Genomic DNA, 14,485 nt, shown 5'->3' with positions numbered 1-14,485 from the left:
AGAGCGGCCCATTATGACCTGTTGTGTCTTCTATTAGAAACACAATAGAGACCAGTGGAGGCCGGCCTCTGGTTCCCTCTGTGGCTCAGGTTTGTACCGTGAAATATAAATGTGGCGCTTGTTTTTAAACTGTGCTGCTTTAAAGCCCCAGTATGTAAATTATTTGGCTTTTTATTAGCAAAAAACAAATATGTCTTTCATAAACACGTATTTCACTATAGTTGAATCACACCCGCATACAAATGAAAGCTTTCTGGTACCTTAGAATGAGTTGTTATGAGAGAAAGCCGGTAAAACGTGGGTCAGGTAAACAATAAGACATCACCATGACAACATATTATCACGCCTGTATTGTTTAGCCTCGTGCTGGCTGACCACTTGTTTACATAGACGCTTGTTTATCCTGTTACATGCAGCGTCTGTTGTCTGTCTGACGTCTGCCCGATTTCACGTGAATGCAACATCAAGAATACGTTCAGATATGCAACCACACTGCTACATGGGGGGAATTCCTATGCATTATACCTTTAAGGATGCTTTATATTTGTGTGCATGTGTACTTTGCTTGATTATTTTTCATTTGTTTTTTGGACATTTTTCAGTTTCTCTTCATTTAAATACAAAGATTTTACTTTTGACTTGTGCTTTTACTTTGAAGGGGAGCTTATATATTTTCCATTCAACAGTTACGGCTGAGTTCTTCATAGTTCCTCCACAATGTGGGCGGGGTCGCTATAGCGTAGCTGCTATGGTTGCTTTGTTACTTGTCTTTTTTCATGAATCCTCTCGTCTGCACCTCGTCGACGGACTCTGTTGTGGTTTTCTGCACAGCAGCCGTCTCAGTTCAGATCAGTGGTGTGTTTTTATAAATGCTGGGTTTCTTGTGTCAGACGTTGGACTCATAATTCTTCCACTGACGACGCTCTCTGGCCAATCAGAGGCCGGCAGTCAGTTGACCTTGGCGAGTTGAGCCGTGCTGTGGAAAAGAGCCAGTAGTCAGTGGAATTACTTTTTATTTAACTTGTATATTTCATGTAATGTTAAGCCATAACAAAAAAAGAAGAAGCTTTCCTTCATTTTAAAAGTTTGCATGCAAATAGGTTTTCATTTTCATTTAATTTATTTTTTATTTGTAACGGGACTCTGCATATTCATGAACATACAATATGTAAATATGCCAGATTCAGCTCTAAAGTTCATTTCCATCTGCAGTCCCGTGAACACCAAGGACAAGAACAAAGCACAACATGGTACAAATACAATATATCACAATATATACAATATATCACACAGTCGCTTCAGTCAGAGGGAGCAAGGAGTAGTACAGAATTACAATGTATTTAATCGACAAAAGTGTCATCAAGTGCTGTTAAGATTCATTAAAGTGCTGGTTTTAAAGTGCATGGAGGAAAGTGCCTACTAGTTTAATCAGAGAACTACCCTTAATGTTTACAGAGTTGGTTATCACTAAGCCATGTTTCCAGCTGTTTTTTTAAATGCTACATATGTTGCTCCAGTGCAGGACTTGAACACATGCAAAAAAAAAAAAAAAAAGACTTAGCAACTCCTTTGTGTTGGAGTGATGTTGGACCAGGAGAATCTGTTCTCTGACTGAAGAGAAAGGAGAAGAAAAGAGTTCAGTTCCCACTAAAAGTCTCAAAAATCAAACTGTACATCTGATACAGTAGCAGCCTGTGTAACCGGCCCATGAATCATCTGAACTATAAATCATATAAATAATAAGTGTGTTGATGTGCCACCTGACAGGAGGAAGGACGACCTCTGCAAAGGAGATTTAAACGTATTTGGGAGGAAGTTTTTGTTGTAAAAATGGTAGGAAGAGGAGGAGGAGAACGAGGGATGAGGATATTTACAGTGAGTAAAGAAATATGTCTGTGAAGTGATATGGAGGCAATTACAACTAATGGGGCTCCGACGACGTGCAGTTTTATCGCACTGCGCCGCTATGACCCCGACTTTATGAGTTATCACCGCGTTATTCATCAGACGGACTCGACCGAGACCGAACTCTCCAACACGTACGAGGCCTCGGCTCAACGCAGCAACCGGAGCTGCAACCGGAGCTGCAGGTCTTCACTTTAACAGAAAAAAAGGTGGAGTCAGAGATCTGGAGGTTGGAAAACTGCACCAAATAGTCACCAACTCTGGATTAATCCACCACTGAAAATAGTCCCCAACAAAGACAGTGCTTGAATTACGTGAAACAAACCACAGTGATCAAATGATTTATGACCGTAAACCATGCCCTGTGTTGAAGTTGACCCAATCTGTTCCCTTCCTCCATCCTTCCTTCTTTCCTTCCTTCCCCCCTTCCTTCTTTCCACAATCCCTTTCCCCTCCTTCTTTCCTTCCTCTTTTGATCCAATTGACCTGATTTGTTCCCTTCCTCCTTTTTCCCTTCCTTCCTTCCTTCCTTTGTCCTTACTTCTTTCTTCCGTTTTGACCCGATTAACCCAATCTGTTTCCTCCTTCCATCTATCTTTCCTTCCTTTTCCCCTTCCTTCTTTCACCTTTTCCCTTCCTTCCTTCCTTCCTTCCTTCCTTCCTTCCTTCCTTCCTTCCTTCCTTCCTTCCTTCCTTCCTTCCTTCCTTCCTTCCTTCCTTCCTTCCTTCCTTCCTTCCTTCCTTCCTTCCTTCCTTCCCTCCCTTCGTCCTTACTTCTTTCCTCCATTTTGACCCAATAAACCAAATCTGTTCCCTCCCTCCATCTTTCTTTCCTTCATTTTTTCCTTCCTTGTTTCCTCAATCCTTTTTCCCTCCCTTCCATCCTTCCTTCCTTCCATACCTCCTTCCCTTTGTCCCACTTTCTTCCCCTTTGACCAAATCTGTTCCCTCCCTCCATCTATCTTTCCTTCCTTTTCCCTTCCTTCTTTCCTCCCATCTTTCTCTTTCTCCTTCATTCCCTCTCTCCCTTCGTCCTTCCTTCCTTCCCTTCATCCATTCTGCCTGCCTTTCATCCTTCCTTCCTCCCTTTCGTCCTACCTTCCTTGACCCAGGAGGAGTCATGGACTGTACCATTGACATCAATAATTAAAAATATCGTTAAAAAAACTTGAATCAGTCTTCTGTAAAACACATGTGCAGGCGACCAGGAAGAAGAAGCAGAATGAACGAAGAGGTAAACTACTAAAACAACCGGAGGAATCGAACCCTCGACTTCAGTTCAGAGAGCAGAACAATCCAGCAGCTCTGTCAGACTGAAATAAGACGTGAACATGAAACAGGCTGTTAATGAAGTCGATATTTAACACACAGGAACGTTCAAAGAAAAGATGAACGATAGAAAAAACCTTTTCAAATTCTCTTTATTCTAGTTCCAGGTGAAAATAACAAACAGAGAGAAACGATTTCATGTAGAACAAAGAGTGAGATTTATCTGGGAGTGAGTGTGAAGAAGAAGAACAACAGAACATAAAGTACCACACACAGATCGACTAAATGAGCTTCATCCAGTCGCAGCTCGTTACATTAATTATTTTATATGTACAACAGATCCATGTTAAAGGAGGAAGAGTTCATAAACTGTGTATTTTTAACAGCAGAGTTTGGAGCTAAAGTCACATTTACTGTGGTTGCTCTGGTGACACACTGGATGATTTTCATCTAACCTGATGTTAAAACCGGGTGGGACCACATATTTTTAACGTTATATTTTGGGGGGAACATTAACTTGAATAAAAACCTCTTCAGAATAACTAAACTTGGGGCACATTAAAGGAATAGTTCACCAAAAAATGAATTTCAGTCATTGTTGACTCACCCTCTTGCTGATGAATACTCTGGAGTAGTTTTTTATTCCTCAAAGTGCATCTGGAGACCCGGGAGGCCGGTTCGTAGTCCAACCAAAACTTTATATGAGAGTAATAGGGCCCAACACAAAAACGTCCATAAAACTACACAAAAACCATTTAATATTCCTCCACACTGCTCGTCCACTGTAATCCAAGTGTCCTGAAGGGATATAGTCCAGAGTTTACTGGAAACAGTGTCATCAAAGGACATTTTTACATCCTTAACAGTCCTGTAATGAATTTGCCTCGGGCGTGTTCACACGATTCACCGGACTTGCCTAATTTACGTAGTTTCCAGTAAACTCTGGACTATCTCCCTTCAGGACACTTGGATTGCAGTGGACGAGCAGTGTGGAGGAATATTAAATGGTTTTTGTGTAGTTTTATGGACGTTTTTGTGTCGGACCCTATTACTCTCATATAAAGTTTTGGTTGGACTAGGAACCGGCCTCCCGGGTCTCCAGATGCACTTTGAGGAATAAAAAACTACTCTGGAGTATTGCAGCATGAGGGGGAGTCAATAATGACTGAATTTCATTTTTTGGTGAACTATTCCTTTAAAGGAGTAAAAACTATAAATATAATATTATTGATTAAAAAAAGAAAAAAACAGGATAAATTAAGTATGAATAGAAATAAGTACACTAAGTCAAATAAAAACAGGTTCAAGAACCAAAGGAGGAAAAAACTCTCCAAAATATCAGGAGTCGCTGCTCAGTTCTTCAGCATCTGGATTCAACAGGTTCCTACTGAACACACACACATGAAGCCCTGCACAAATTAAAAACACACAGAAATGATTATGCAAATTCCATATAAAAACATGAAAATAAACCCAATGAAATGAAACTGAACAGCACAGAAAAAAGTTGTCCCTGTCTCGTGAAGCACAAGAACCAAAGACAGAGTTTAGGTTGGACAAATAGAAGGAACATGAGCACAGGGACATGAGCTGCAGATCAAGGAATGTCAGGTTATAATCATTTTGATGAATTATATAACCAAACATTATGCAGCAGGTTATACCAAACCTGCAGCCGCTGACTTTCTTTAATCTTTTTTTACCGGAGCGGGAGGAAGAAACACGAGCAGAAACAGAAGCAGCTGATTTGAAGGTGAATAAAAATGTACAGCTGATTTCTGAGCCTGTGAAGTCTGATTGACCATGACGATGATGATGATGATGATGTTCTACTTCCTGTTCTGAACTCCGTCGTCCTCATTGACTTCAGTCGGGCCGCCATCATAAAACCCTCTTCATTGAGAATCACCTTGGGGATAATGACGGAGGTTTATCTACCTATACTACCAACCAGCTACCTCCTCCTATAAGTGGCTCGGTGGTCAAGAGGGAAGCGGGTGGGAGGCCACTTTATCGCCGTTGCCGCGGCAACCGGCATGGGAGAAAACATCAGACAAGATGCACATGTCTGTCTCTCGCTCCGCGGCCTCGTTAGGAAACAATCTGCAGAGGTTTTCACATACGAGAAAGAGAAAGAGAGACAGACAGAGAGACGGAGAGGGAGGAACATCGTGTCTGAGCTGATGATGGAGAAGAATCTTCCTGCGTCGGCCGCTCGCCGAAGCAATTATTGGCAATTTCATCATCTATGTATTCACGGACTGTAGTGAAATCCATTCGTCCCGCTGCCACACTGGAGACTGAATAAGGTTTAATTGCGGGAAAACGAGCCTCATTCCCGGTCTGGGCTTAAATAAAAGGTGCAGAGGGAGAAAGAACGGAAAAATAAATAAATGAAAATAAAAATAACCCCCCGAGTTCATTTCACTTTTATTATTTCAATTTGTGAGCTCGGATGACAACATTTTCACCAGAGATGGTCATCATCCGGTGGAGACACAGAGCGTGATGCATTAGAGGACAGGAGCAAACACACACACACACACACACACACACACACACACACACACACACACACACATGGACACACAAAGCCACTTATTTTTCCTTTCAGGTTGAGCTGCAGCATTTATCAGTCACTCAGTGTGGAGTCGGACTGAGCAGAAATCAACTCCTGTGGTTAAATGTGTTTTTTTATTATTATATTAATATTGTCCCCTATATGAATCGCTCTGGACTCCTATTTACCTGTTACAACATGCACACTGTGGTTATATATCTCACTTTTCACTCTTATTGTGTAACACTGGATCTGAGGACGATGCAAAAATCAACGGAAGCAAAATCTCTATCAAGCTTTGACGATCTCATAAATTAGATATTATAACTCTAAAACAGATTCTAAAGTGTGTGGATGGACAAATTATACAAAAATACTCCAGTAAAGGAGTTTTTATTTGAGGAGGTGACTGTAGACCAGCAACATTTGACCTCAGCTTCCCACATGTAGAATAAAAACTCTAAATATAAAGACTTGAAAGCTTTACATACTGAGGCTGAATTATTCTAGCATGGTAAATAATGTTGTATCATGAGCCTGCACTTCTCCTAAAAGCCTGAACAGCAACAAGTTAACTACTGTAGCTAATTAGCCGTAGCTACATCACTGCATCTGTTGCACTTTAATTAGACGTTACATTGCTAACATGCATCGTCCCTAGGAGATAAACTCATGATAAATAATATGTTTAAGTCGTGCAGAGAGCGAATGTGCACATGGGGTAAAAGTGGGAGGGGTTCAATCAACTCTAATGACTTAAAAGGGGGCGTGGCTTAAAGGGATTGTTAAAAATTTGAGAGGGACCTGTGTGCAGGGACAAGGGCGCCGCCATTAGCCCAGCTGATCCATACCGGAAGTCACGACCGGAAGTTGCTCTTCTTCGTGTATATTATTTCTATGTTATTCTAAGAATCTACCCTTAACCAACTCCTTTCTTCATTGCCTAACCCTAACCAAAACACACACCAACGACATTTCATTTATTTTTTCTCTCTCTCTCTCCTGGTCTGCTGTCAGCAGGAGCGGCGCTAGCCTTTAGCCGCTAGCCGTTCGCAGCGTTTTTTAATAACTCAATAACTTTATAAACGATCCATGCAAAAAATATTTAGTTAGCTCAATCATGTTGTAACTAAGATATCCGCTGGAAAACAATATTTTATTATGGACCATTGAGTTACTGAGTTATTATTTTTTATCTACATAGAAATGATACACATGAAGAAGAGCAACTTCCGGTCGTGACTTCCAGTATGCTCTTAATTGTCCCTGCATACAGGTACTCTTGAAAAATTTGGGCAAATTGGCCCATTGTTCTGTTATTATCTCATAGCGTGGTGAATGTGCAGGTCACATCTTGTCCACCAGAGCGTTTTGGAGTTGTTGGATTGTGTATTTGATGAGTTTGATGAGTTTGAAATCAAGAAATCCCATGAGCCTCCGTAGCGTAGCTCTGAGCAGCTCACGGCTCTGCTCCGCCGTTCTAAAAAACAGCTTGCACCGACAATTAAAGGTAACGAACCTACTGCTATGACTATAGGGATTATGGCAATGGGCCAGTTTGACAAAATGTTGAACTATCCCTTTAAGAACCACAGGGGCAAAGGGCAGGTAAAGTGAACTGAGGTAATTTAACAGTGTGAGCGTTAAGCAGCGGCGTGGAGGTGATTAACTCCAGACAGTCAGACGACCGACCGGCATGTCGCCGCCGTTCTCTCTCTGAGGGTTGAGTTTCATAAAAAAAGACAAAAAAATAAAACAGTTCCAGACCTGCAGCCTGAAAGAAACGCCGCCGCCGCCGTTCCTCTTCTTTTTCTGATCGTCGACGTCGTATCGTCACCTCCTGACAAGCTCTGATCTGGGAGCAGCCCGCCACTCTGTCAGCTCAAAGAGCCAGAGAGAGGAAGGTGAAAACGCGTCGCTCTCAGTTCTCTAATGGGCCGAGATGACTGTTCACCTCTGTCTGAGCTACGTTTCTCCTTCTCCCTTCGTTTCTCATTCTTTCTCTTCTCTCGCCGTCAGACTAACCAGTGAGCTGATAATGGCTTTCCCCCCATTGAGGATTCATCCCTCGTTTTATAACTTTGCCCCTGAATGCAAATACACTCCGTCACATCTTTCTGCCTCCCCCTCCTCCTCCTCCTCCTCCTTCCATCTCTCTCCTCTTCTCTTTTTTTTCTGTAGAAGCATAGCAGAGGATTAGCAGCCATGCGTGACTGATGGGGAGAAGATACGCCATCAGAATAAGTTAGAAGACGATCTCTCCTCCTCCTCTCCCCCTCTTGATTTCTTTGTGCATGAAAGACGGAGAGGAAGAGAGATGCTCGCTCTCTCTGAAGTGTCATCCTCCCCGCTCGTCTTGTGAAATAGGAATAAGTGGCTGGTTGAAGTGGAAGGAGACTCTGTTGGGGTGAATCTAATCCAATGCGTGTTTCTGTGGCTGGATGTGACGCCACATCACCTGCACGGCAGCCCGAGGCCCTCATTACTGTCACCGTCTGACTCCGGCTGCATCTGCATGTGTGTGCATGTGTGTGTGTGGAAATTAAATGGTTATAAATTCCTCCAGCACCTGTTCACAGAGTGTTTCCATCTGAATGCAGCGCAGGTTTTTCAAGCAAATCCATCCCACCCAAAAAAAAAGAGAAAAAAAATCGACTGGAAAAAGGACGAGTGTTGGTTGTCCTTGTTTGTCCCGTCATTATCTCGGTCCGGTCAGCCAGACGCGGGCCGATGCCGTGGCCGGGCCAAATGTGTAGAGCATATGCAACAGCTGGATTCTGCAAGGCTGCACACAGAAAGTGAAATAACCATATCGGACCGCATTCTTGTTTTCATCTGGCCCCGTGTACAACTGGTACAAATCACGGCTCAAATCTGATGTTTTTCCCAGACTGGACGGATTCTGGTGCCGACAAACAAACAAACAAACAAACTTCCTGCCCAACAGGCCTTTGTTTCACTCCACTCATCACTGTGTTCTATAAGAAAAGGAGAAAGTCACCGGAAGATATTCAGATATTTTTTATTCATGTGCTTAGAGAGAAAATGTGTTACAGATGAGCAGTTGCAACAGATGTACATGAGAGGGAACCCCCCCAAAAAAACATTTTTTTTGAAGGCAGAAAAGGACTGTGAGTATTTTTATTAATTAAAGCCCCGGTACGGAGCTTTTAACTGGATACGCAAAAGTCTCTGGTTTCTGCTGATGTGTCTCTGTTACCTACAGCAGCAAATGAGCCCATCAGTGTGAAGATACGCTATTTCTAAGTAGTCTAATTCTATACCTTTGGAAGGCATAGTCGGGTCGGACCAATGACAAACGATACAAATAGATACATTACCTCATCCATATGCACGCTGCAGATAGCTGCTAAAAAAAAAAAGTTTTCAAAGCAAGTCCCGTCTTCTTTCCGACATTTCCAAAACAAATCTACACGCGCCGGCCAGACAAACGTCCTGATGACAGTGGGAAATGCAGTCTTCATTCAGGCAAAACACCACCGCTTTTGTCCACAGGGGCCGCCAAAATCAACACTAAATGAAAAGTCTGTACAGGGGCTTTACTGTAAGTAAGTTTTAACAGGAAACATCCCATCATACCCCAGCTATCTAATAAACTAGGCACACAGAAACTATGCAATTTGCTGCATGCTCCTCGGACAAACACCAACCTGCATTTCGTTTCTCCGCTGTGATCAAACACACACTCAAACTCAGTATATTTGTTGCATTGGGCCACTTTAAAACGATGATCAACAATGTAGATGTTTTTAACAATGTTTGCTTAAATTCTACGTATGTGTTGTTGTTGTTCTGAATGTGCTTTGTGTTTTTTCATTTTTCTCTGTGCTCTTGACGTCATTGACAGTGATGGTCTGCTCTCAGTGACTGGGATTTAAAGGGACAACGAGGAGTTTCGGAAAGCAAAGTGTTTTCTCAATACATTTCACATGAGCCTCCGCGAGCACGGTGAAATTCTTGGACCGGCGCAAGACGGACGAAAGAAAAAACATTTGCGATGAATGTTTTTATTGATCAAGAATGAAAGTCGGAGGTTGGAAGACGATCAGATAGAGTCGACCACTAAATAATAATAACAAAATAACTATGAAGACCCATTAACAAGTGGTAACGTAGATTCATCCTCATCAATACGATACTCTTTTATAACCAAAAGCAAACTCCTTGTTGTCTCTTTAAATTAATGTTATATGAAATGAAAAGACTGTTTTTTAAACCTTATTTTGAAAAGGATTTGTAACTTCCTGTTTGTATGAGAAAAAGACAACCCCGGACATCCTGACTGATGTAACCAATGTAACCACATCTGGATCTGTGAACCTTGGACACCTAACCAATTGTTAAGCCCACTCTCAGTGACATGCACAGATACACATATAGGAACAACGTTCTTTAATAGTATCACCTAGAAATGTCGTTTTTTTCCACATCTTTCCTTTTTGTGAAAGGGTTTTTAAATGGGTCTTTGTGCGAACAGGCTGAATTCGCCTAAAGAAACAAGGTTGTTCTTTTGTTCTGAGGAGCCGCTCAGACTCCGACTCAACCTGCTGCTTCAGGAGGAGAAGATCTGCTGACGTGATAAAACCCGGTCTCCTGATCAATAATGAACCAGTTGCAGCCAAAAACCCTCCTCGTCTTGATCCTCGGCTTCCATCTTCTCCATCTGGACATCTGCTCAGGTCCTGAGGCTTGTCGCTGCTGCTAATTAAATGTACTGCACCCTCATTACCCAGAATCCCCTCTGTCACCTGGGACACTCGCCTTGCGTTTCTTGCCTTTTTTTTTTTCCTCTTTCTTTCTTTCTTTTTTTTTTTGCTTTAAGATTAATTGCCTCTCCGTCGGGTGCTGTTGTGTTTCTTTCAGGCTTGAACCAGGCGGTAGGAACCTGCGCTCTGATTGGTCGGCTGCTCGGGGATCAGGCCTCTCGCTGTCATGTGACCTGCTGAGTCAGACACTCACACACACACACACACAGCACTGATCACCTCTCAGGAGACACACATGACCCCATTACATCTCTCTCTCTTTCTCTTTCTTTTTCCATCTATATTTGACAAACAGTGATAATAAAATAACTGGTGGACAGAAACGTCGTTGGAGGAAATAGTGATGTCATCTTCAATTCTGAGGTCAAAGGTCGAGTCAATAAATCACCGGGTGTTCGATGTTTTTCTCCAACATCGAACATGCAGCTGCACTTATTATCTCACTCCTCACATCTATCAATACTTATTTCTGTCATGACAATAAGTTGATCCTGTGACTGGATGAAATGAAAAAAAAAAAAAGATTTCATACAAACGTTTTGATATGACAGCGCTTTAAAAAAGGCATACAAAGTTACAAAAAACATGCAATGTCTCTCTTTTTCTTAAATAATTCATTTGTTTGGGTAACAATGGGGTGGTGGTTGTTATTATACACAATAATTGTGTATTACTGAAATTATATGTAAAGTACATTTCTAAACCAAAGTGGAATAAAGACAAAACCCGAAGCCTAACATGAACCAAAACAAAAGGACAATTAGCTGTTAGCCACTGTTAACTGTTGTTAGCTTCCTAATTTTTAATAACAACACTCTGTTTTTCACAAATACAAACAGCAAAGGAAAATAGTCAGGCATAATTGATCAATATGAAGCTACATGGTTGATTTTAATGTGAAATTTAATACATAAACAGTAAAATTTGCAGAAGGCTAGCCTACTCACTATTGACATAAAGCGGCCATCTTGAATTCTTTCATCAGGGCTGGTGGGATATGTCCGACCTCAGGGTGCGACAAATTGAACGCACCATAATAATCTGACACAAACTTTATCTCTAACACATGGACGACAAACATGTTGGAATGAGATAATATGAAAAAGCCAAGTTGAGCCAGTGATAAGTCAAGTTTCCTGACAAGGCTCATTTCTGACATTTTTATATATTTGTTGAGTAGAGAACATCAATTTTTAGTGCTTCCACCACAATGAGAGGGGATTTAGTGAAACATTTATGAACGCAGTATTTTATTATGGCCAAGGAATTTAAATCTGCTTGTTCCTCATGATGAGAACTGGACAGATCTGACAGGAGAAATGTGTCTTTGTGGATTTATGGGCTTTCACATCGTCTGTCACAAACAGTGCAGCACTTTAAATGCTGCAAGGAATTGTGGGACAGCATTTTTCTCATTTTGCAAAAGGAGGGTCTAGTGTTAAAAGGACGTAAGAAAGGAAGTACTTCCTCTTCCTCCAAAGAGTTCAACATTATATATTTCATTATTGATTAATAAACAGACAGAAGCAGATGAAGATAATCTAGGTTAAAGGGAGGGAACAGTCAAGTCTTTACTACAGTGGTTGGGGGGTGCAAACCAACAACAGAACTACAAGAATTAACAAGAAACGAAATACTTCAACAAACACTGAGACACATTTACGAGTGGCGAAACTCTTTTATATGTTCCGAAACAAATTTAGAAATAACATCAACCGGAAAGGGAATGTACTGTACCAACTCCGGGGTTGAACCGGAAGTGATAACAAGCAGCCAATAGGAGTTGTTGTTGTCGTTGATGGAGTTCATGGTGACCCAAGATGGATAGCAATCGTTCCTGTCACCGGCAATGACGATAGCTACTGGCAACAGCGCCGGTATCGGTAATGACAGCAGCAAATTCACATAGGCTACTGCCGGCGGCACCGATTGCTGTCCATCTTGGGTCACCATCCGTTATCACTTCCGGTTCAACCCCGGAGTTGGTACAGTCCCTTTCCGGTTGATGTTATTTGTAAATTTGTTTCAGGGCTTGTAAATGTGTTATGGTAATCCAATTTTGTTTTATGATATGTAAAAATGTTTTCTAAAATGTAAATTTGTATTGTCTCAAGCTTTGTAAAAGTGTTTCGGATTTTGTAATGTTGGTTTGCACCTCCAGGCCACCGTACTTTACACATCAGTGGATAAAACAACCTGTTGCCTCGTGGATGTTGTTATGATGCCGTGTAAAGCCCTTTGAGACAAACTGTTTGTAAAAACAGGCTATACAAATACAATTACCTTGCCTTGCCTTGTGCACCTACCACCACTAACATGTTCACAGCTTTCTGAGTCTCCCTGACCCTTTGACCTGTAGTTTAGACTCTTCAGTTCGGTCTTGTAGCAGCTTTTTCTCTCTGAAGCTGGACTCAGGTTCATGTTCGGTAAAAAATTCAAATTAAAAATAAATAAAAAAAATCTCCACCTGGCTCCTGACAGCGGCTGAAACGCTTCATCGCCGCCGCCGCCACCGCTGCTCTGCCAGATCAGTGGATCAAACCAGAGCAGGAGGGGGGAGGTGGGGGTCGGTTTGGCGACTGACGGTGCCACCGCCGCCGCCACCACCACCCCGGGAGAAATCAGCGGCTGGAAGCGGCCCCTGTAATTACCGGCGGCTCTGCTGGGCGCTGATTGATGCCTCTTGATGAAGTAGTTCAGTGATTGAAGAGCAACGACGCTCAGGGAAAATCTATATATGAGAGGCCTTCTTCTAGCGGCGGCCGCTGCAGCCATTGGCCGCCGCCTCTCTATCTCATTCTGCTGGTTAATCAGACACAGCTTTGGCCCCATCACACGGGCGGGCAGGTGAACGATCATCCTGGCTCATCAATCAGATCGATCAATCACCTGATAAGAGCGCAAACACGGCGAAGGCCAGAGCTCGCCATGCACTCGCTGCCTCACCTGCTGTGGATTATTTTACTCTCTCCATGCAGCCGTCTGACCTGGATTTATTCAGCTGCGTTAATGCTGCTGCTGCTGCTGCCGCTGCTGCTTTTCATTCTTTCATATTTCCACGGTAAAGTGCAGCGTTATATAGGACGGGCAGCTTTTACCGAGCTCAGGGTCACAACAACCAAGAAACAGCCTCGTAATAGACTTCCTGTTGTCTGACGGCTTCCTGGAAGAGTGGGTGAAAAGATGTAGGATGAGAGAGAGAGAGACTGGAGTTTTCAACAACCTGTAAAAAGCACATCTATGACAACACACACACACACACACACTGTTGATCAGACAGATTCACGTTCATTTTAACTTGTCAAACACAGCTATAATTAATTATGCTAATAATCAGTTGCATCCTAATAAGGCGTCTGACAATCAGAGCTGATGCTGTGTGTACGTTATTACACCCAATTTAAAATACATTTACCTCCTCTTCTCTCTTTCTTCTTCTTCTTCTTTCTTATTAGTTATTGTACATTTCCTCTTGTTAGGAAAACAACAAACAGTAAAAGCTCAAATACTTTCAGATGACAAAGACAAATAGAGGAGTAGATTGAATTCATTAAATATAATTAAATATTTCACTGGTGTGTGTGTGTGTGTATCGAAATAGTTTAACTCTTTATTTCATCCACACAATGTTGGTTGTCTAGAGCATTTTGACTATACAAAACTGAGATGATAGTAGGTCTCCTCTTGGACTGCTAAGAATGACAGAGGCAACGCATTTATGGATGAGTAAAGACAGAGGAGCAAATTATCTTTGTAAAGAAAACAGAATTAATCTATATTAAAGCCGGTTTAAAGGGACATTGTGTAACTTCTCCTGTTATCTATTCAGGAAAATCGATTATTTGGTTCTTCAGTCTGTTTTTCATTAATCAGTAATCCCCCCCATCAACAAACTGAAGTGTTCCTTTCAGCTCTGAATGAGCCGTTCATATCATTCATATCTCCATGGAGCGGGTAAGCTCGG

At 42.0% G+C, this 14,485-nt stretch overlaps 1 protein-coding gene across 1 annotated transcript in view; it reads right to left on the bottom strand.

Annotated features, from left to right (window-relative positions):
• The window catches only part of LOC310992854 (uncharacterized protein), a gene marked incomplete at both ends in the record, with an annotated part of 104,985 nt that extends 91,605 nt beyond the window's left edge, over window positions 1-13,380 (bottom strand). The window contains one exon of the mRNA XM_083981081.1: window positions 12,989-13,380. Within this exon, the coding sequence (XP_083837207.1) occupies window positions 12,989-13,380 (392 nt within the window). The remainder of the gene's footprint in view (window positions 1-12,988) is intronic.
• Window positions 13,381-14,485: the final 1,105 nt, after the last annotated feature.

Source organism: Trachurus trachurus (assembly GCF_905171665.1).
Source record: "Trachurus trachurus genome assembly, chromosome: 10".
NCBI lineage: Eukaryota > Metazoa > Chordata > Actinopteri > Carangiformes > Carangidae > Trachurus > Trachurus trachurus.
Note: the sequence above shows the minus strand (reverse complement) of the source record. Positions and strands in the feature narration are given on the sequence as shown.